The 19757-nt window shown below is 40.0% G+C and overlaps 2 protein-coding genes across 2 annotated transcripts; one reads left to right on the top strand and one right to left on the bottom strand.

Annotated features, from left to right (window-relative positions):
* The first annotated feature begins 5892 nt into the window (after positions 1 to 5892).
* On the top strand, positions 5893 to 6422 carry LOC120452328 (drosulfakinins). Its single transcript, XM_039636481.2, has one exon. It carries the CDS (start codon positions 5916 to 5918, stop codon positions 6330 to 6332), a length of 417 nt encoding a protein of 138 aa, XP_039492415.1. The 5' UTR covers positions 5893 to 5915; the 3' UTR covers positions 6333 to 6422.
* A 1667-nt stretch (positions 6423 to 8089) lies between these two features.
* On the bottom strand, positions 8090 to 19530 carry LOC120451634. Its single transcript, XM_039635492.2, has 3 exons — positions 17766 to 19530; positions 9099 to 9928; positions 8090 to 8856 (listed from the first exon to the last, which is right to left on the bottom strand). Exons 1-3 carry the CDS (start codon positions 18550 to 18552, stop codon positions 8539 to 8541), a joined length of 1935 nt encoding a protein of 644 aa, XP_039491426.1. The 5' UTR covers positions 18553 to 19530; the 3' UTR covers positions 8090 to 8538.
* Positions 19531 to 19757: the final 227 nt, after the last annotated feature.

Below are 19757 nucleotides of genomic sequence, written 5' to 3'. Positions count from 1 at the left end.
TCCTGATCAAAAATATATATACTTTATATGGTCGGAAACGCTTCCTTCTGCCTGTTACATACTTTTCAACGAATCTAGTATACCCTTTTACTCTACGAGTAACGGGTATAAAAATCATTGATTATTAACTAACGCTGCAGCAACAGCAGCAATATATGGCTGAACATAGTATATTATTTTTGGGACAGATGGTAGTCTGTGTATCTGTTAACAAAAATAATATTATACTACTTCACAGTTGGCCAAAAGAAAATGTATATGTAGCTGAACAAAGTATTTTACTCTTCGGCCAGTTTCTGTTCGCCTCAGTATCGGGCCTAAAATGAACAAAAATGTTAAAATGCGGGCGTGAACGTCGAGATCTCAGGAACTAAAAAAAACTAGTTGAGATTAAGCATGCGGGCTCCAGACACATAGAGGAAGCGCAATTTTGTTGACCCATGTTGCCACGCCCACTCATACGCCCACAAAACGCCCAAAACTGCCATGCCAACACTTTTGAAAAATTATTTTATTCTTTTAAATTTTTTTATTAATCTGTTAAAAATTTATTGATTTGCAAAAAATGCATTTGTCACGCCCACCCTAACGCCCACAAACCACCCAAAACTGCCTCGTCCACACTTTTGAAAAATGTTTTTATATTTTTTCACAATTTTGTTAGTCTTGTAAATATGTCTCGATTTGCCAAAAAACTTATTGCCACGCCCACTCTAGCGCCCACAAACCGTCAAAAACTGTCAGTGTCGAAATGTCTCCTTCGCCCTTCCACTAGCTGAGTAACGGGTATCAGATAGTCGGGGAACTCGACTATAGCGTTCTCTCTTGTTTTACTTTGGGTATTTTAAATTCTAAAACTGGCGAATCAAAAGAGACCAATTGATCATTGAATCCATATCGGTCATCTAAAAGCTCGCTGAACGAAAACAGAAGTAGTCTTGTGGTTAAATCAATTTATAAGATGGCTCTATACAAATACTTGGCCTAAACCACCAGTTGGACATACAAATTTTCTGACATATGTGTGCTGGGAAACGCACGGCAATCCATCGTCCAGTGAGAATAGTTCCGATCAATGGCAAAATTAACATCGCGAAATACGGCTACTGCTGGGTATTCGACTACCACTGGTTTCCATTTGCCTAAGAGCAGCGCGGCTGGGTTCCACTCGCCACCGAAACCCATTTGCATCTTGCGTAAGTGATTGCAATGACACTCGACAGCGCACAGTGGGCCATATGATTATTTTAGCGCGACAAAGGTCATTTTTTAAATGTTTAAATATTGTATTTATTTTTGGTTTTTTTAACTGGCAATATCCGTCTAATCATATAATAGTTTGTATAAGAGTTTTTGTTAGCTTACATCAGCTGTGAGCTTTCAAAGTGAGCATATGTTTCAGCAGGTGGTCTGCAAATATTTGGCGTACAGTTTCGTGTTTGTTGATTAACTTGTAATTGAAACAAAGTAAAACAAATTGATTCATCAACTTCTGTTAACTTTAGGAAAAGGTATGTTCTAAATATGACCCGTATTTTTTTGTTTAGTAAAAAAAAAGTGTTCGAAGTTTGTTATTTTACCAGGTATGGCATTATGCTTGATACTAGCTTATTTGGACTATAACTAACCTTGTTCACTCTTGTTCAAGCTGATTTTAGCAATTATGTATGGTGTGAGTCTTTGTGTCGTTAGTATGTTCAGAATTATGTCCAACTTCGACCAACTGTTAAGTCTGTGGCACTTTTTAGGTGAAAAGTCAGCCCAAAAGCGCGTGCTTGATTCCACTTGGCTTAGCGAAAATGATCCCGCAAAAAAACCTCTGGTTTTAAAAGAATTGGTATTTGGTACAATTTCAAAGAACCGCCAGCTTTCTGAAATGGAATCTGAAAGTATTACTAGAAATGTAACTAGTTTTATGAGCCGACTTACAGAAAAATGGAAATCATGTCATTATAAAAAAACTTATTTCGAGAAAAAAACAAGAGAGAACGCTATAGTCGAGTTCCCCGACTATCTGATACCCGTTACTCAGCTGGTGGAAGTGCGAAGGAGAGTCTTAAATACTGACAGTTTTTGGCAATTTGTGGGCGTTAGGGTGGGCGTGGCAAAAAGTTTTTTTGCAAATCGATAGAAATTTACAAGACTAATACAAAAATGAAAAAATATCAAAACCTTTTTCAAAAGTGTGGGAGTAGCAGCTTTGGGCGGTTTGTGGGCGTTATAGTGGGCGTGGCAGAAAGTTTTTTGGCAAATCGATTGAAATTTACAAGACCAATACAAAAATGAAAAAATATCAAAACATTTTTCAAAAGTGTGGGCGTGGCAGTTTTGGGCGGTTTGTGGGCGTTAGAGTGGGCGTGGCAACATGAATCGACAAACTTGCGCTGCGTCTATGTCTCTGGAGTCTGTATGCTTAATCTCAACTTTCTAGCTTTTGTAGTTCCTGAGATCTCGACGTTCATACGGGCAGACAGACGGACAGACGGACGGACAGACGATCCTGATCAAGAATATATATACTTTATATGGTCGGAAACGCTTCCTTCTGCCTGTTACATACTTTTCAACGAATCTAGTATACCCTTTTACTCTACGAGTAACGGGTATAATTATAGGAAATGTAATCACCTACAACGAGAATCCCGAAAAAAGTGGGAAAAAACAACCCATCTCATCAAAAGGCTAGTGCCCGAGAGCAAGAAGGATCCATTTAAAGCTCCTACCGAATTGGGAAATGGATCTCAACATATCCGCAACAGTGCAAACAGTTCACACATGTCTAAGGGAACATGGTTTAAAAGGCTGTAGTCCAAGGAAAGGTCCTTTTTATACCCGTTACTCGTTGTTTTTTAGTTTTTTAATTTCTACATCTTTTCTTTTAAACATTTATTCATTTTGATTAATTAATTTATTAGTTTATAAGCTAAGCTATGAAGAAAGAAAGCTGTTTTATTTCCAAGAAATATTTGTTAATTATAAAAACTATTCAAAAAGATGAACTTCATTTTGTGCTATTTATACGTCCACGGCTGTATATACCGTTCAGTGTGATCTTAAGGATGATGGCTAGCGGACACCCAGTCAATACAAATTTATTCAACTCATATGCAAACGAAACAGCTGAAATCTTTGTAGAAAAATATCGTTGGTATTACTTGTTTCATCGGCTCCGCATATAACGGCTATGTCGAAAACTTCTAACACTAATTGTAAAAAATTTAATTTTGATAAAACCGTGGCTGGGCTTTTGCTTAATTTCGAAATTCGAGATTCATCCGATTCCGATTAATTTCTGATTAGAAATATATAATAAATTTATTAAAAGTCCAAAATATAAATTTTCAGTCAAATCTGTTTTTGTTTACTTGAGTTATTACTAAAGTTCCGCTAGCTGGGCATCATGGCCCACTGTGCAGCGCCGCGAACCCTTGGACAGTTAATCGGTCCAGTAACGACGCCCAAATCTTCAAGGTCTCGTGCACGCCTGCTTATCTCCTGCAGGGGTGAAAGGATCCCAATATTTTGGTTAGGGCTAGGCAAAAGCCAAGGGATTGGTTGGCTACCCATCGTATTGGAACATCTTTTCCTGGGTCTAGCAAATCTCGGTAGATATCCGTAGATACTCTCCGTTGGAAGGCGCGCCCCATCCATTCCACCCACATTTATTTTTATTATTGGTAAATTCCTGCTTCAATAGTGAGCTGTATTTATTGGCAATTAATTAGACTGCGGAGAAGATGTTTTTATCTTATCTTGCTACACATACTTTTGTAGAAACTCTGGCGATGCATATAACGGGGGAGAACGTCATAGCCGAGTGCTGCGACTATTAGATACCTTTTGTTGGAAGTGCGCGAAATATGCTTTTAGTTAACTTTAAATAGGTTTCAAAGAAGTCAGTTTCTACCAGTTATTGAAACGTGGTTAAACATTGATAAGCTTAACAATATATATTGTTTATCCACGTTAAACGCTACGAGTAACGGGTATAATTAGGCAGAATTTTCAGACAAGTAACCGGGCACTTACCGGAGGTTTTATTTCTTAATGTCCATTTTGAAAGCTCTTCGACAAAAATGTTTTTCGCAAATTTATTGTAGATAAGCCACACATAAGGGAAGAAGTCCGACCATATTTAAAACCGTTTTGGACCACTTGGACCATCTAAAATTAATTTGTTTAATGTAAATTTTATTGAATCTTTATGGTCGGTTGCATCTTTCGAACTCCCAAGTGATAGCTGGTGATTGAAGGCTTTGTCGAACTTGAAGTAACAAGTCGAAAAAATTATGGTAAAATGTCTTTGGTGATTCCCTGGGTCCGATTTTGGGTGGGTAGTACTACCCACACTACCCACACCTTTCGCCGGACCCGATCTGATCTCATATTCCATTTCGAAATTTTTCGATATAAACTATATGTGTACTTTGTAAAGAGATACTTTTGCTTAGTATCACAAGTATTTGAATAAAGAATTAATCATCAATATTTGACTATACTGGTGGTCATAAAAGCTAATTTATTAATACTTCTTATATTGCTTTTCCAAGTTAACTTTATTATATAGAGGAAAATCACATTTCGAATCGACTTGTTTAAACAATCCGAGTTATCTACACTCATAAAAATGTTTAGCCAAAATCGCCGAATTTTGACATTTTCTGATAAAAAATATACAAACAAAAATTCAAAAACTACAGTGTTGGGCGTTAGAGTAGCCTTAAGACATGGGTCAACAAACTTGCGCTGCGCCTATTCATACGGACGGACATGAAGGGCAAGATCAACTCGTCTATTGGTCCTGATCAAGAATATATATCCTTTATTTGGGCGGAAACTTTTCCTTCAGCCTGTTACATAATTTTACTCTACGAGTAATGGGTATTATTAGAGAAATTTCCAAAAAGGAATCAACACTTTTTTTTGTTTGTTGCCAGTGGTTGGATCAATAATGTCAACTGTAGTATTTGCAATCATTTTAAACCATATTTCTTGCTTTTTACGTGACTTTAAAAATAAAAAAATATAACTAAAATGGTCCATTTGATAATTGTGATTTCTCAAATGGATTACAGCTTAGTTCAACCTATTGGAATTCTTTATTAATGTTTAAAATTTATTCACCTCATGTGTTTTAGTTTTTTCATAAAATATAAGTCAACAAAAAAGCAGGTCAAAGCTTATTTTCATCGGGCACTTTGGTGGTGTGCAATGGTCTTCTATGTTGACAATTATTATACACGTTATTCGAAGGTAAAAGAACTTTTCTCCATACATTAAATACATATACATATACATATACATATACATATACATATACATATACATATACATATACATATACATACATATACATATACATATACATATACATATACATATACATATACATATACATATACATATACATATACATATACATATACATATACATATACATATACATATACATATACATATACATATACATATACATATACATATACATATACATATACATATACATATACATATACATATACATATACATATACATATACATATACATATACATATACATATACATATACATATACATATCCATGGAAATATGTACGCTTTTTTATTTATTTATTGTTTTCAAGGCACAACTACCAGTCCCTGATATTTTGCTATAGTGTTTCATAGGGCAATGCCGTCAAATTCAATTATTTTTAGGACAGCATCAAAGTTAGTTTAATCAATCAAGTCAATCACAAGTCAAGGCCCATAGGGCAAAGTGAATTTCTGTTATCTCAATACATCAAGGCACTCAATCCTTGACAGCCGCGGTTGCAGAATATTAAACAGGCGAGAATGGAGGCCCACAACCGTTATCGTATAAAAAGGAAGCACCAAGTTAGCTGTCCACCAGTCTGCTAAGGGCATAGTAAAGCATGGGACTCAGAAGCTGTACGCACTTCGCCACGCTGGTTATTCCTCTCTGGGCATTAGCCTTCTGCTTCTTAGTGACGGTGCCGGTGCCAGCGCAGACGACTAATCTGCAAATCTCGAAGGGGGATCGGCGACTACAGGACTTGGAGTCAAATATGGGTGCGGAATCCGATCAGCCCAATGCGAATTTAGTTGGACCATCGCTCTCTCGATTCGGGGATAAGCGTAATCAGAAAATAATTACCTTCGGTCGGAGAGTACCTCGCCCAATGATACCAATTAAATTAGATCTCCTCATGGATAATGATGACGAAAATACTAAATCTAAGCGGTTTGATGATTACGGTCACATGAGGTTTGGCAAAAGGGGGGGTGATGATCAGTTCGATGACTACGGACACATGCGATTTGGTCGGTAAACACTTGCCATCATTTTAGTTATTTAAAAATCCGCTTATGTATATTGTAAATAGAAATTAATCGAGCACACATTTTACATTAACAATTAAATTAAACGTAATAAATGTTCGCATTCCAAAATTCAATATTCCTAATTTCATAGATGCATTTAAAAATTTTGATTTTTATACCCATGCATATGGAGTATTGATTTTTATCAGTCCTCAGACACATTTAGTTTCATCAAAATCAAACCTATTTAGTTACAGTCAGAAAAAATATTTAACATAATAGAAAAGAAATCAAGTTTCGCTTTTTTGGTCATACTGTGTTCATATGGGGTACATATCAGTCGGTTCTTCAATCATAAAATTCGAAAAAAAAAGTCTCGGCATTTCAGTGAAAATGGTTAGTGTGTACAAGTAAGAACTTAAAAATTGGGGCTGATGGGACTGATGGAAACTAACATAATCTACAAATTATAATAATAATCCCATCAGCCCGATTTTTTTAAGTTCGTGCTTGTACACACTAACCATTCTTTCTCTTGAACCATACAATCTTGGTATGCAATCCCTTTAGTTTTAAAACTACCTTTCGATCAGGTTCACTCGTAAAGATTGGATTACCACAGTTATTATACCTGTTACTCGTAGAGTAAATGGTTATACTAGATTTGTTTAAAAGTTTTTAATAGGCAGAAGGGAGCGTTTTTGACCATATAAAGTATATATATTCGTTATCAGGATCAATAGCCGAGTCGATCTGGCCATGTCCGTCTGTCTGTTCGTCCGTATGAACGTCGAGATCTCGGAAACTATAAAAGCTACAGTTGAGTTTAAGCATACAGTTGCCATACAGCTTTTGATACAGCTAGTTGATTCATGTTACCACGCCCACTCTAAATCTAACACTCTAAAATATTTCATGTGGCACAGCTTTGAAAGTTTTCATAAAGACAGACATATCACGCACAGAATGGCCCATAACGTGGAAAACTTACATTTGTAATTAAATTATCAAAAAATTTCGCTATTTTAAATCAAGCGTAGTTTGCGGAAAATAATGCTGGAATGCTGGTATAAAATGCATATTTTCTGAAATGTGTATTCACTTTGTAATTTATTAACAGAGCAGCGGTTACTTTCTCTGAATCTGCTCATGTCTTAGACCTTAAGTTAAGTTTAAATTTTACCTGTTTTACCCTACGGAAGTATATTCGCTCCACATTCGCCGGCTTTTCCAATCGGCTTTGTAAAGAATGCTGACCGGATTTTCCACATTCAGCAGATTCATAACCAAGCCCAAAATTTGGGCTCAACGAGTTTGTTAATAAATTGTAGTTTAGGCTACTACTACAACACTAGGCTAACACTGCAAAGAAGTAAGTCTACCGCCAATCGTGATTGGAATCCAAGTCCAGTGGGTTAGATGTGACGTAGAGCTTCCCAGATTATAAGGTAAGCCGCTCTAAAAGACTTCTTAAATCTCATTGAGCTCGCTGCTCATTCGTATGCAAATCAGTTTGATGGATTGTATTTACACTCACATTTAAGCTCGCCGGAATTTCTTTTTAAATGTGTAGAATGGCATATGTACAATGTCTGCAAAAATACAGCTTTGTCTTGCCTTGGTATGTCCTTACGTATTTTCCATAGGAGGGTGAGTGGCGTGAGGGGAAAGCTGAACCGACCGGTGATCGGAGCTGGCATGCTAATAGGTCTGAGAGATTGAGAGGTTGAGAGTGTGGAAAAATTAGCTTTTGGCTACGATCATGCTCTGTTAACATGTTCATTTTATTGTAGGTATTTATTGTACATTTTTGAAAGCATAATAATTATACGATTTGGGAAAAATATCCGACTTGTCGAAAACGTCAGTGATGCGTTTCCTTAGGCGAAAGAACGTTGTGACTGTTACATAGTCGGATAGGGATTTCATATCATTATATTCTACACTACTAATTAATGGTTGATATATGGTATCTCGTGAATTTATGGTTACTAGCGAGCGCACACACTTTAAGTATAAACCTAATAAGGCACAAATATTCGTTTATGTAGAGTTGGTTTCCGTGTGGGATTACACTCCCAAAGCTCCTTTAAAATATTTAGCCACTGTTTTCTAAATCTGGTGTACATCAAGAATTGTTAGACGATTTTAAGCGCCCAACGTGGTGTAATCTTTTTCTATAAATCATGGAGCGCAGATCAAGACAATCAACTTTTATCTTCGCGGCTTTCCGAAGCTGCTGGCAGGCCCCAGTGGGCCGTAGATGGCATGTGGATGCGGAGGATGGGCGTGATGACGCTGGCTTGGTCCTAGACCAGGTCCCCCGCCATTTGACATAGCTTGCTTCCGCTGTAGTGTATTCGGTCGCTCGCCATCATTGAGGTCAAGACCTGCCAACATTTGGGCGATCTCACGCTCCTTCTTTATATCCGGCGGATTGAACTGTAAGCTGGCCAGCGATCCGTGGCTCCGGCTGCGATGCTCTTGACGTATGGAGTAGCTAAAGGCGCGCTCGTTTAGGTGTCCTTTGCGCTACAAAAAATAATAAATGTATTATTATAATTAATGTTGAATAATGCGATTCATTATTGAATTTATTTGGAAAATAAAAAAGTACAAATAGCAAAATTGCATTTTTAGTGAAAATAGCTATCACCAAATAAAGAAGAGGAAGGGAGTTCAGATATTTTCATAATTCATGTATTTTCTGATCACAAATTTGCTATTTTCTAATAGAAAATAATGTTAGTATTTGCAAGCCATGTACCACCCACCTTGTAGATGCCAGTGCCACCTGGTGATGGCGATTCAGCGCCTGAGTTACCGGAGTCGTCCAGACCGTTGCTCATTGAAGCCGCCAGCTTCCGGCTGGAATGACCCAGCGGTCGCGTCTCTGCGATGAGGGAAGGTGGAACGCCCATGGCCTGTTGCTGAAAGGCGTAGATGGGCGGTACAATTGGCATGCCAACGGGCACTCCTCCACCTCCCGCGCCTTTTTTTTCTTTTTTTTTCTTTTTGCCGATTGTGCGCGACGGCTGAAGAGTCGCATACTGCTGAGGCATCATCACTGGGATCTGCATGGGCGGTAGGCCCCCGAGGTTGGCTTGGTGCATCATATGGACCTGATGCTGTGAGGGGTGGGGTGGCGGGTGATGGGACAGGTGGGTGGGTGGACCCGGGGGAATGCCGCGATGACTAATTGTATGGTAACGGGCGGCGTGAGGCCCTTGCCCATAGGTCATGCTGCCAGGTACCTGGAATCCTGAGCCATGCAGCGGGGAAGGGTGTATGGGCTTTGGCCGGATGAGGGTGCCGGAGAGGCTTTGGCTGCCAATAGACTTGGTCGACTTTTTGTCCCGCTTCGTGTTTCGCTCTTCCTTCACTGGTGGCGGTGGCACGTCGATGGGTGTGCTGATTTGACGCGCTCGTAGAGGCCTGCCCATGGTGGAGGTGTTCCCCGCAAACAGGTCATAGGGACTCTCTAGTGGCCCTATGCTGTCCAGCTGGTCCTGTGACCCGTTCCAGACCTTATGATTCTCGTCGCCGTTGTAAGACGCATCTCCGTCATCGACAGTCACGTTGAGATCAGCGCTGCTATCGTAAACTGTAAGAGAAAATGAAAAGTGTAATAACAGTTGTCCGCTAAAAACGGATATTGCAAAGAAAAGGCAAAGAGCACAATACATATTAGTTTCTTAATGTTTTGTAAGATTAACTGAATACGAAAATTTATTTCAGCCCGAGACATGCATTATCCGGTTATTTTAGTAAGGCTTAGTCCATATTTATTTATTTATATTTATGAACGGAATTATTAATATCCTTTTAAAGACGATTAATGAGGAAGTGTGTGATTTCATTAAATTTGGAATTAAATATGTATCAGCAAAGGCATTCACATTTGTATTTTACATGGTAGATAACCATGCATACTCAAGCACGTCAATCGAAAAACTAAGTTCACTGTCAACTTACTCAATGAATAAAATGATTAAAAAATTTAAACCAGTTAATTTACACCTAAAATAGATATGAATGAAAAACTCCCATACGCCCACAAACAAATGAATAAGAGTCGTCTTGGTAAGTGCCCGCTGTCGATTGATATTCGATGTCAACATATATTACTTTTCCAGCAGAAGAAAAAGGCGAAGTGCTAAGTCAGCGCACTCCATCTACTACTAAGCGGTTCTAATCGCCTCATGTACAAAGTGGGCCAAGACCACAGATCTCGCGAGGCAGAGGCATTCAAATGAACAAGTCAACTGGCCTCTCCCGGGTCGCATGTCATCCGACACAAATCCAGGCCTACGAACAGATACTCACATTTAAGCTCATTTGGGCCATGGAGGCAACGGTTTTGTAATAAATAACAGGAATTTAATAACCTGAGCGTGGATACACCTGCATCTGTACGGTCTCAGCTTAGCCGACACCAGTCTAAACCTGAAAAGAGCACGATAACCCCGTCCCCTCCCTCCATTAAAGCCTCAGTTCGAACAGCCGAGAGCCACTTTGCAAGTGTCTTTTATGGCCGCATTGAGTCTGATCATTCCACCATTTCTTCAAATGCAATTCTGCGGCTTATTCCTTTAGGTCTTGCTTGCCGTTCTACCTATAGGCATTTGCTGGGCGTTGTTTAGTCTTCAGCTTGGCCTGGGACTATTTACCCCAGATTTGGGAGCTCTGAAAATGAGAGCCCTCGATAAAAATTTTGTAATTTAACAACAAATACCTTTTGTGGAAAAACTGGTCATCTAGCGACGTTAATATCGAAATGTTTTCCAAAGGAAATTCTTCTCCTGGTCAAATCGTTGACCAAAGTGCGACATATCTGCCATATATACCAGTAAAACAGGAAGCATTGTCCGGTAGTTTCGCTTTATCGTTTAGGAAATAGGCACATATTGTTCGCGGAATGTAATTTGCGTAAATAACTGCGGAATTCCGACGGATCGTGATTATTTAATTAACCATTGGCTCTAATTTCATAAATCGAGCATGCTTGCTGAAGGTAAATCACTTTTCCACAATGACTTTTTACAATAAAACTTGAGCATATACCTGCATTGCATCACTGTTTCGCCACTGCTGTATTTGGACTTACGTCATAATCGGTGGAAAAAGTAAAAAGTAAATTCGATACTCTCACTAGCTTCCCGGGAAACAGCGAGATGCTCATGCGTGCGTGAAAATATTTGAAGAAGGGGACAAGATGGGATCGGCCGTCGAGTCGTCTCAATAGGCGGCTTTATTCAAAATACCACGGGTTACCGGCTTGCCAAATTTCGGTACAATGCGAATTCCTATAAGTTTGACGGAAGAGGAGTAGCAGCAACAAAAACTTGGACCAGCATTTTTAAAAGTTTTTCTCCTTTTACTTTTCCCACTATTTTCATACTTCCAACGTTGCAAAAACCAAAACAAGCCCAGTGCCAAGCAGTTTTTTTTGCCGTTTTCCGTCTTTGTTTTTTTAAAGTTCGGGTTGCTACAATGGAGGGCCGCATGTGCAGCTGCTATTCGCATCTAGGTCAACTACGCCACATCGGAATGTCGGAAGAGTGAAAAATACAACAGCAGCGATTAATACACTGACCAACTGATTTAGGTGAAAAACGGTCCACTGCAGATAAAAGAATTTTTAAGGCGGTGAATTGGCAGATTTTCTCAAACTTTTATTTATTTTTGTAATTTAAACTTTTTATTAGTGAGAAGAGCAAACGGGAAAATTCAAAACATTTCTGGCATACTGATAGAAATTAGGAAAACCAATAAAAAAAATGAACAAAAAAAATTTTAAATGTCTCAGAAATATGGGGGTGAGTTTTGACAGACAAATGAATAAAATAAAAGTTTTTTAGCAAGTCGATAGAAATTTACAATACTAATAAAATAAAACAAAATAAAAATTTTTCAAAAGAGTGGGTGTGGCAGTTTTGGGCGGTATGGGGGCGTTAGAGTGAGCGTCAGTAAACAAGTTATTATACCCGTTACTCGTAGAGTAAAAGGGTATACTAGATTCGTTGAAAAGTATGTAACAGGCAGAAGGAAGCGTTTCCGACCATATAAAGTATATCAGGATCAATAGCCGAGTCGATCTGGCCATGTCCGTCTGTCCGTCCGTCTGTCTGTCCGTCCGTATGAACGTCGAGAGCTCAGGAACTTTAAAAGCTAGTAAGTTGAGATTAAGAATACAGACTCCAGAGACATAGAAGCAGCGCAAGTTTGTCGATTCATGTTGCCACACCCACTTTAACGCCCACAAACCGCCCAAAACTGCCACTCCCACACTTTTGAAAAATAATTTTGCCACGCCCACTCTAACGCCCACAGACCGCCCAAAGCTGCCAAGCCCACACTTTTGAAAAATGTTTTAATATTTCTTCATTTTTGTATTGGTCTTGTAAATTTCTATCGATTTGCCACGCCTACTCTTACGCCCATAAACCGCCAAAAACTGTCAGTGTTGAAGACTCTCCTTCGCACTTTTACTAGCTGAGTAACGGGTATCAGATAGACGGGCAACTTGTCTATGGCGTTCTCTCTTGTTTTGCACTTGACTTAATTGATATACTATATAAAATGAATTCATTTGGCAAATCGGCAAATAACATCATATTAAAGTAACTTGTACACACTAATTTTTATAAGCAATTTTTTTTTTTATTCTTGGTGTGCAATCCCTTTAGATTTTGCTGTTTCTTTTTTTTGGTAATATACCTCGTTAGAATCGGACAACCACCTCAGGTTTTTATTTCTTTGTCAATATATAGAAGTCGACTTCGCACACTCTCCTAGAGCGCTACGCCACTACGTGGACTGTCACAGTGAGTGGCTCTGTGTGTCTTGAAACAGGTATTGAAGGTGGTAGGAACCGCAAGTAGGCCATAAATGAAATTCTGTGGCAGCAAAGTCTGAAATCTTACCGATGCGCCGCCTGCTTGAACTTCTTCAAGAGCTTTGCGATCGGGTCTTGCGTTACTATTACCCCATCGTTATATTGTTTCCTATTTTGAAAGAAAATCTATTATGCTGTGAACTACTACTGGATTTTGGTCAATTTGTCTCGTCTTGGTTTCTACACCTAGCTTTTTGGTGCACCCAGCTTATTTTTATAGCTGCAACAGGTTGAAAGGTATCAACTTGTACGATGATCATAACATGCTCTCAAAGTTGTTGCTTCCTTAACCCAAGCCGGTCTGAGGAGGAGAACAAAATTTCCGTCGCGATGCTATGAGTCATCTGTAATTGGCAACGGACCACGCTGATGGATATTTTCCAAATTTAACAAGAGAGAACGCGAGTTTCCGAGTTTCGAGTTTCCAGACTATCTGATACCCGTTACTCAGCAAGTGGAAGTGCGTAGGAGAAATTTTATTCTTTTTCTTTTGCGGTTTGTGGGCGTTAGAGTGGGCGTGGCAACATGGGTTTACAAACTTGCGCTGCGTCAATGTCTCTGGAGTCTACATGCTGAATCTTAACTTTCTAGCTTTTGTAGTTCATACGGACAGACGGACATGGCCAGATCAAAGACATTAGAATATTATAATGTCTTTGGCCAGATCGACTCGGCTATTGATCCTAATCAATAATATATATACCTTATATGGCAACGCTTCCTTCTGCCTGTTACATCCTTTTCAACGAATCTAGTATACCTTTTTACTCTACGAGTAACGGGTATAATATTAATAATCTAGAGCTATAAAGAATACTAATTAAAATATCCAGCAGTATTCCTTTAATATTTAAGACAAACTTTCTAAACATACCTGTTTTTTTTAGATTTTTAAGGAATATTTTATTATAATTGTACTAAGTGTTAGAACTCCCTATTCTATTGTTAATACAATAAGAGGCGCTATTTCCATAAAACCCCAAACATGATGTAGCCATTCCACAGGCTAAAAATTTTAATGAATAGAAAGTTCTCACAGACACGCTGTCCGCCGAAGATCAGTATGTTCAGCAAAATATGCCATCGCAATCTCGGCAGAGTTTTACAGCAACACTCTCACATTGGGTCGATATACTCTGCTACTCTCTTTCTCTTTTTGAGGCTCACACTTCCCTACCTACCGACTTACCGACTTTCCAGCGGTTCGGCTTGTGAAACATGAAATCTTCTCACGCGTTCATCTCGATTTATTCACTTCTTTAAGACCCTTGCATGTGTATAATGAATGTCCCAGCCCAGGCTGCCCAGCCCTCTCAGTCAGACCCTACAACGTTTTAAGTTTTGTTGGTGGCTGAGAAGAACAGTGGGAAAAGCTCGTAGCCGGCTTGCACAAAAGCGGATGTGCCGCGGTCTAAAGTCCTAGTCAAATTTACTTTTTCAATGATATAGCTATAGCAGACTATGGTGTATAAGACAGGTATTTTCTCATTATAGCTCTAACTGATATTAACTTGTGGGGAATCGCATTCGTATCGAGGGTTACTTATAATAAGCTTTTACAGGAAAAAATTCACAGTACGAGTAGTACTGATTTAATATGCATAAAGATTAACTTTTAAAGGGTAAAGTCGAAAGTTAAATTTTAATGTTGCGCTAGAAATCGCACAATTTAGAATGCTTCGAAGAAAAGTAGTTCAGCTTTCTTCTCATATAAGCAATTTTTAATGGTAATTATCACAACCGCACTACAACCGATGGTTAGAGAAACAGCCAAGTCGTGCGACGGCTAAGCCTTAGAGTCGCCTTCTGTCAATCTGCTGACTGGTCACCATAGACAAAATTGAAATGAGTGGAAAGTGTTTGGTAGATAGCGGAACAGTAAAAAGTATTTTATTTTCGGAAGAAGAAGTCAACTCAACCACGCCGTTTTATTTCGATCGTGTGATTGCCTATAAACTTTTGAATAATTGCCAAATGTCCAACTGAGCTTAAGTCCAGATCCACAAAATGTGCAAAAGCCGCCCTTTTTATTAATATTTCTGTACATAATTATTACAAATTTAACAGGAAAAAAAAAAAAAATTTACAATTTTATATATAAAAAAAAAAAAAAACAACAAGAGAGAATGCCAAAGTCGAGTTCCCCGACTATCTGATACCCGTTACTCAGCTAGTGAAAGTGCGACTGACAGTATTTGCTGGTTTGTGGGCGTTAGGGTGGTCGTGGCAAAAAATTTTTAAGCAAATCGATAGAAATTAACGACACTAATAAAAAAATATTACAACATTTTTTAAAGGTGTGAGCGTAGCAGCTTTGGGCGGCTTGTGGGCGTTAGAGTAGACGTGGCAAAAAGTTTTTCTGCAAATCGAAATTCACAAGACTAATAATAAAATGAAAAAATATCAAAACATTTTTCGAAAGGGTGGGTGTGGCAGTTTTGGGTGGCGTGGCAACATGAATAGACAAACTTGCGATGCGTCTCGGGAGTCTGCATGCGTAATCTCAACTTTCTAGCTTTTATAAAAATTATATATATAGGGTGTTTTTTTTAGAGGTATAGAACTTTAAATTGCAATAAAACAACGATGGATTATTCGATTGACATGAATTTTATTGACATGAAAGATAATCTTGTGGCATTACATTTTAAATATGATTTCTGGCATATGACCGCCACGGCTGGCTCGGATGTAGTCCAATCTGGACGTCCAATTTGCAATGACTTTTTCCAACATTTGGCCGTATATCGGCAATAACACGGCGAATGTTGTCTTCCAAATGGTTTAGCGTTTGTGGCTTATCCGCATAGACCAATGACTTTACATAGCCCCACAAAAAGTAGTCTAGCGGTGTTAAATCACAAGATCTTGGAGGCTTATGAAAAATCGGGAACAACAGCAATCTCGTTTTGGGCCCATTCGACGAATCTACGCCTTGCTTGATGATCGTTTGGTTTCAATTCTTGCACGAGTTGGATTTTGTAAGCACGCATGACGAATTGCCAAACCAAACTGAGAATAAATCACTTGACAGCTGTTAAATCGGTCGCCATCTTGAACAGTAATGCCAACTTAAAGTTCTATACCTCTAAAAAAAACACCCGTTATATATAATTTATATATAATAATGGGTGGCGTGGAAACATGAATAGACAAACTTGCGATGCGTCTCTGGAGTCTGCATGCGTAATCTCAACTTTTCAGCTTTTATAGTTCCTGAGATCTTGACGTTTATACGGACGGACAGACAGACGAACGGGCCAGATCGACTCGGCTACTGATCCTGATCAAGAAAATATATACTTTATATGGTCGGCAACCCTTCCTTCTGCCGGTTACATTCATTTCAACAATCTAGTATACCCTTTTACTATACTAGTAACGTGCATAAAAAGGGAGAACGTTATATTCAAGTTCCATAACTATTAAATCCATACAATACTCATACCAGAGAGAAATTTTAAAATTTTCTTGCAAACCGATAGAAATTGGCAAGTTATATAATAAAAAGACAATAAATTCTCAAAAGTGTGCGCGGTTTGCAGGCGGAAGAGTGAGCATAGCCAATATTAGTTTGGCGTATCGATAAGAATAAAAAATGACCAAATGGCAAGTAAAAGGCAGCGTTCTCAAAAAAACTTGCGCAGCGTAGGCGTCAGTAAAATCTGCATGTCTAATCTTAACTACCTAGCATTTCCAGTTTCAAAGATCTGGACGTTTATACGAACTCCTTATCAAGAATATGGATCGGAAACGATTCCTCCTGTATGTTTTTACTCTATTTTACAAGTAACGGGTATAAAAGGCATCGATCGCACCTTTAGCACATAATAATATGGTTTCTAACATGATTTCAACAGTTTCGTCCCGCGTCTGAAGAATACGAAAGTTTGTCCTAACAAATGTCAAGTATACTTTAGTTTATGTTTATTTTATGATTTTTTTATTTCTTGCCCATTTCTATCGTAATGTCAGTATCAAGTTGTGTGACAGTTGGGTGTGTGACAGTTGGGTGAGGCTTGTGGACGAGGCAACAAATTTGCTGCGTTTATATCTCTGAAATATGTATGCTTATTTTCATTTTAAACTCTTATATTTCCCGAGGTCTCGACCTTCATACGGACGGAAATGGCCAAATAGACTCGGCTAGTCATTCAGATGCATATACTTTATAGGGTTGAAAAAGCGTCTTTCTACCTGTTAAATTCTTTTTAACGAATTTAGTTTACCCTCTAATCTACGAGTAATGGGTATAATAAATACAAAGTAGGTTGTTTTACCAGAAATTTGGAGCTGTACTTTCAAGAATATACTTAAACTAAAATATGGCAATAAAACAAATTAAATATTTTATAGTTCCTGAGATCTCGACGTTCATACGGATAGACAGACGGACATGGCCAGATCGACGAGGCGATCCTGATCAAAAATATATATATAATATATATAACGCTTGTTTCTGCATGTTATATACCTTTCAACGAATCTAGTAAGCCCTTTTACTCTACGAGTAACGGCTAAAAATTTGTAGCAAAGTACTTACAGTTCTTGACGGATGTATAGACTTCTGTCGCACTGCCCGTGCTACCCCCCTGCATCCCCATCGCTGATCCATTGGCGTGGCCGTTCGAAGCGCGACCCAAGCTATTTAGCGTCGTAGTGCTGCCCGCCCGGGATCTCCAGCCACCTTGGGCGGAAAGGGTCAGATGGTGGTTGCCGCCTCCAACTCCGTTAGCCAGCCCGACGCTGGTCAGGTCGGCACTGGACTTGCTAACGGCACCGCTTTTTAAGGTCCCGTAGACACTTCCGCCTCCGCCCGTCTCCAACTGGCGGGCGTACGAGTTGTCGGCGTAGGCGTGGAAGCAGCACCTGACTAGAGCGTTCGCGGCCGCCTCCCGCTTACAGATAAAAACGTGGCACTCAAGAACCTTGATGCCGGTGGTGCGCCGCAGGATGGCAGCGAAGATGGGTGGATGCTGTGCGCGCGGCATCCGCGCGAAAGGCGAGTCCAGAGGCAGGAACTTTGGTTCCGGGTGGGCGTTTCCTCGCTCTGGAATGAGCACCTGGCGCACGGCGGCGCAGTAGTGTAGCGACTCGATCGGAAAGAAACGCGTGATTTGTTTAAGATTTTCGTCCACGTTCTCCAGCAGGATGCCGTTAGACCAGACGCTCAGCCAGCTGTCAATGCCCTTGGCGCCCACAGCCCCTTCCGATGGATAGAGGCTGCGCAGCGGCTCCTGGATGCCCTGCAGTCCATCCTTACTCTGCCTTGGCACGGCACTGCCCAAATAAAGTACTCGACATCGGCAAATGGGCGTGGAGTCGCCCATTGCAGCTACGTAATTTACCTACGATCACGTAAAGATGTATCTAGTGGTTTTGGTTTTGGTCTCGGTATAGCGTTCCAGTCGAGAGCGCGATGGAAAGAGAGGAAAGGCACAGCACAGAGAGCAGGTCGAAAAATGTGGATTTTCTGGTTTCGCTTTGTATGCTGGCCACGTTCGTGTCGTATGCACAGGTATTTCTGGCACTGTAGCTGTGTTTGTGCCCGAGTACCGCTCTAAGGCCAAAGCCAGAGAACTTTTTTGGTTAGGTAAGCGGATATTTTGCGCCGCACACTCAGACCCAACGGCTCAAGCCAGTATTCGCGTTCTCGATCGGGTTCACATAAGTAAGGGCGTACGCATACACACACGCTCGTCCATATCGGGGTGACTGCATACGCACACACACACAACGTTGCTGGAAAACTGCATCAATCAATAATCAGTAACAAATCTTGTTCGAATTTGCGCAAACGAACCCCGATTACAAGGGGCAGTCACGGCCTTAGCAACTAGCAAAGTCTGGCATCACACTCACACAGCGGAGCTAAATCACACACACGCAAGCAAACGCTTTGAAAACAAATATGGCGTCGTGGGGTTCTGGTCACGGAACTCCCTTCACAATAACACTGTGCGCACGCGCAGGGGAGATCTATACCCCTCCCGGAGAATGCAGCTGGGCTGCTCTGGTTCAACTGTTCAATTGATGGTCACCGGGTCGTCCCACTGGCGCCCGCAACGAATTCAAGCTTGTCTACGCGACGACGTCTTTCTGGAAAATGAATCTGGGCAACAGCGTCTGAGCGACGTCTACGTGGTGTTCGCTCGCAACAAATGAACCCTCGGCTCGATCGAAAATACGCTCTCTGCTCACTTACCTGCGTACCTGTTCTCGCTCTTTGCCCGACAGACTTGAGGCAGGTACGACTATGATTTTGCCCGAACCGCTTGGTGACGCAGCGAGCAGTGGAGGGGAATTGATAATCTATCTCCAGATCAGCAGAATGGGCCAGCAGTAAGCCACTCAAATATCCAAAAGGTTATTTGCCAGGTCTGAGAAAATTCGTCGCTCTCTATGTTTATAGAGCTGAAGCATGCAACAATACTTGCTCTCTTGTAAAATTTGTTTAACTTTCTGCACTTTCTTGCACTTTTTTTTACCCTGTTGAACATAACGTAAAGCGTTAAAAGCAGGAAAGACTTTACAA

The sequence above is a fragment of the Drosophila santomea genome, chromosome 3R (genome assembly GCF_016746245.2).
Source record: "Drosophila santomea strain STO CAGO 1482 chromosome 3R, Prin_Dsan_1.1, whole genome shotgun sequence".
NCBI classification, from domain to species: domain Eukaryota; kingdom Metazoa; phylum Arthropoda; class Insecta; order Diptera; family Drosophilidae; genus Drosophila; species Drosophila santomea.
The sequence above is the reverse complement of the archived record's forward strand: the minus strand, read 5'-3'. Positions and strand labels throughout refer to the sequence as shown.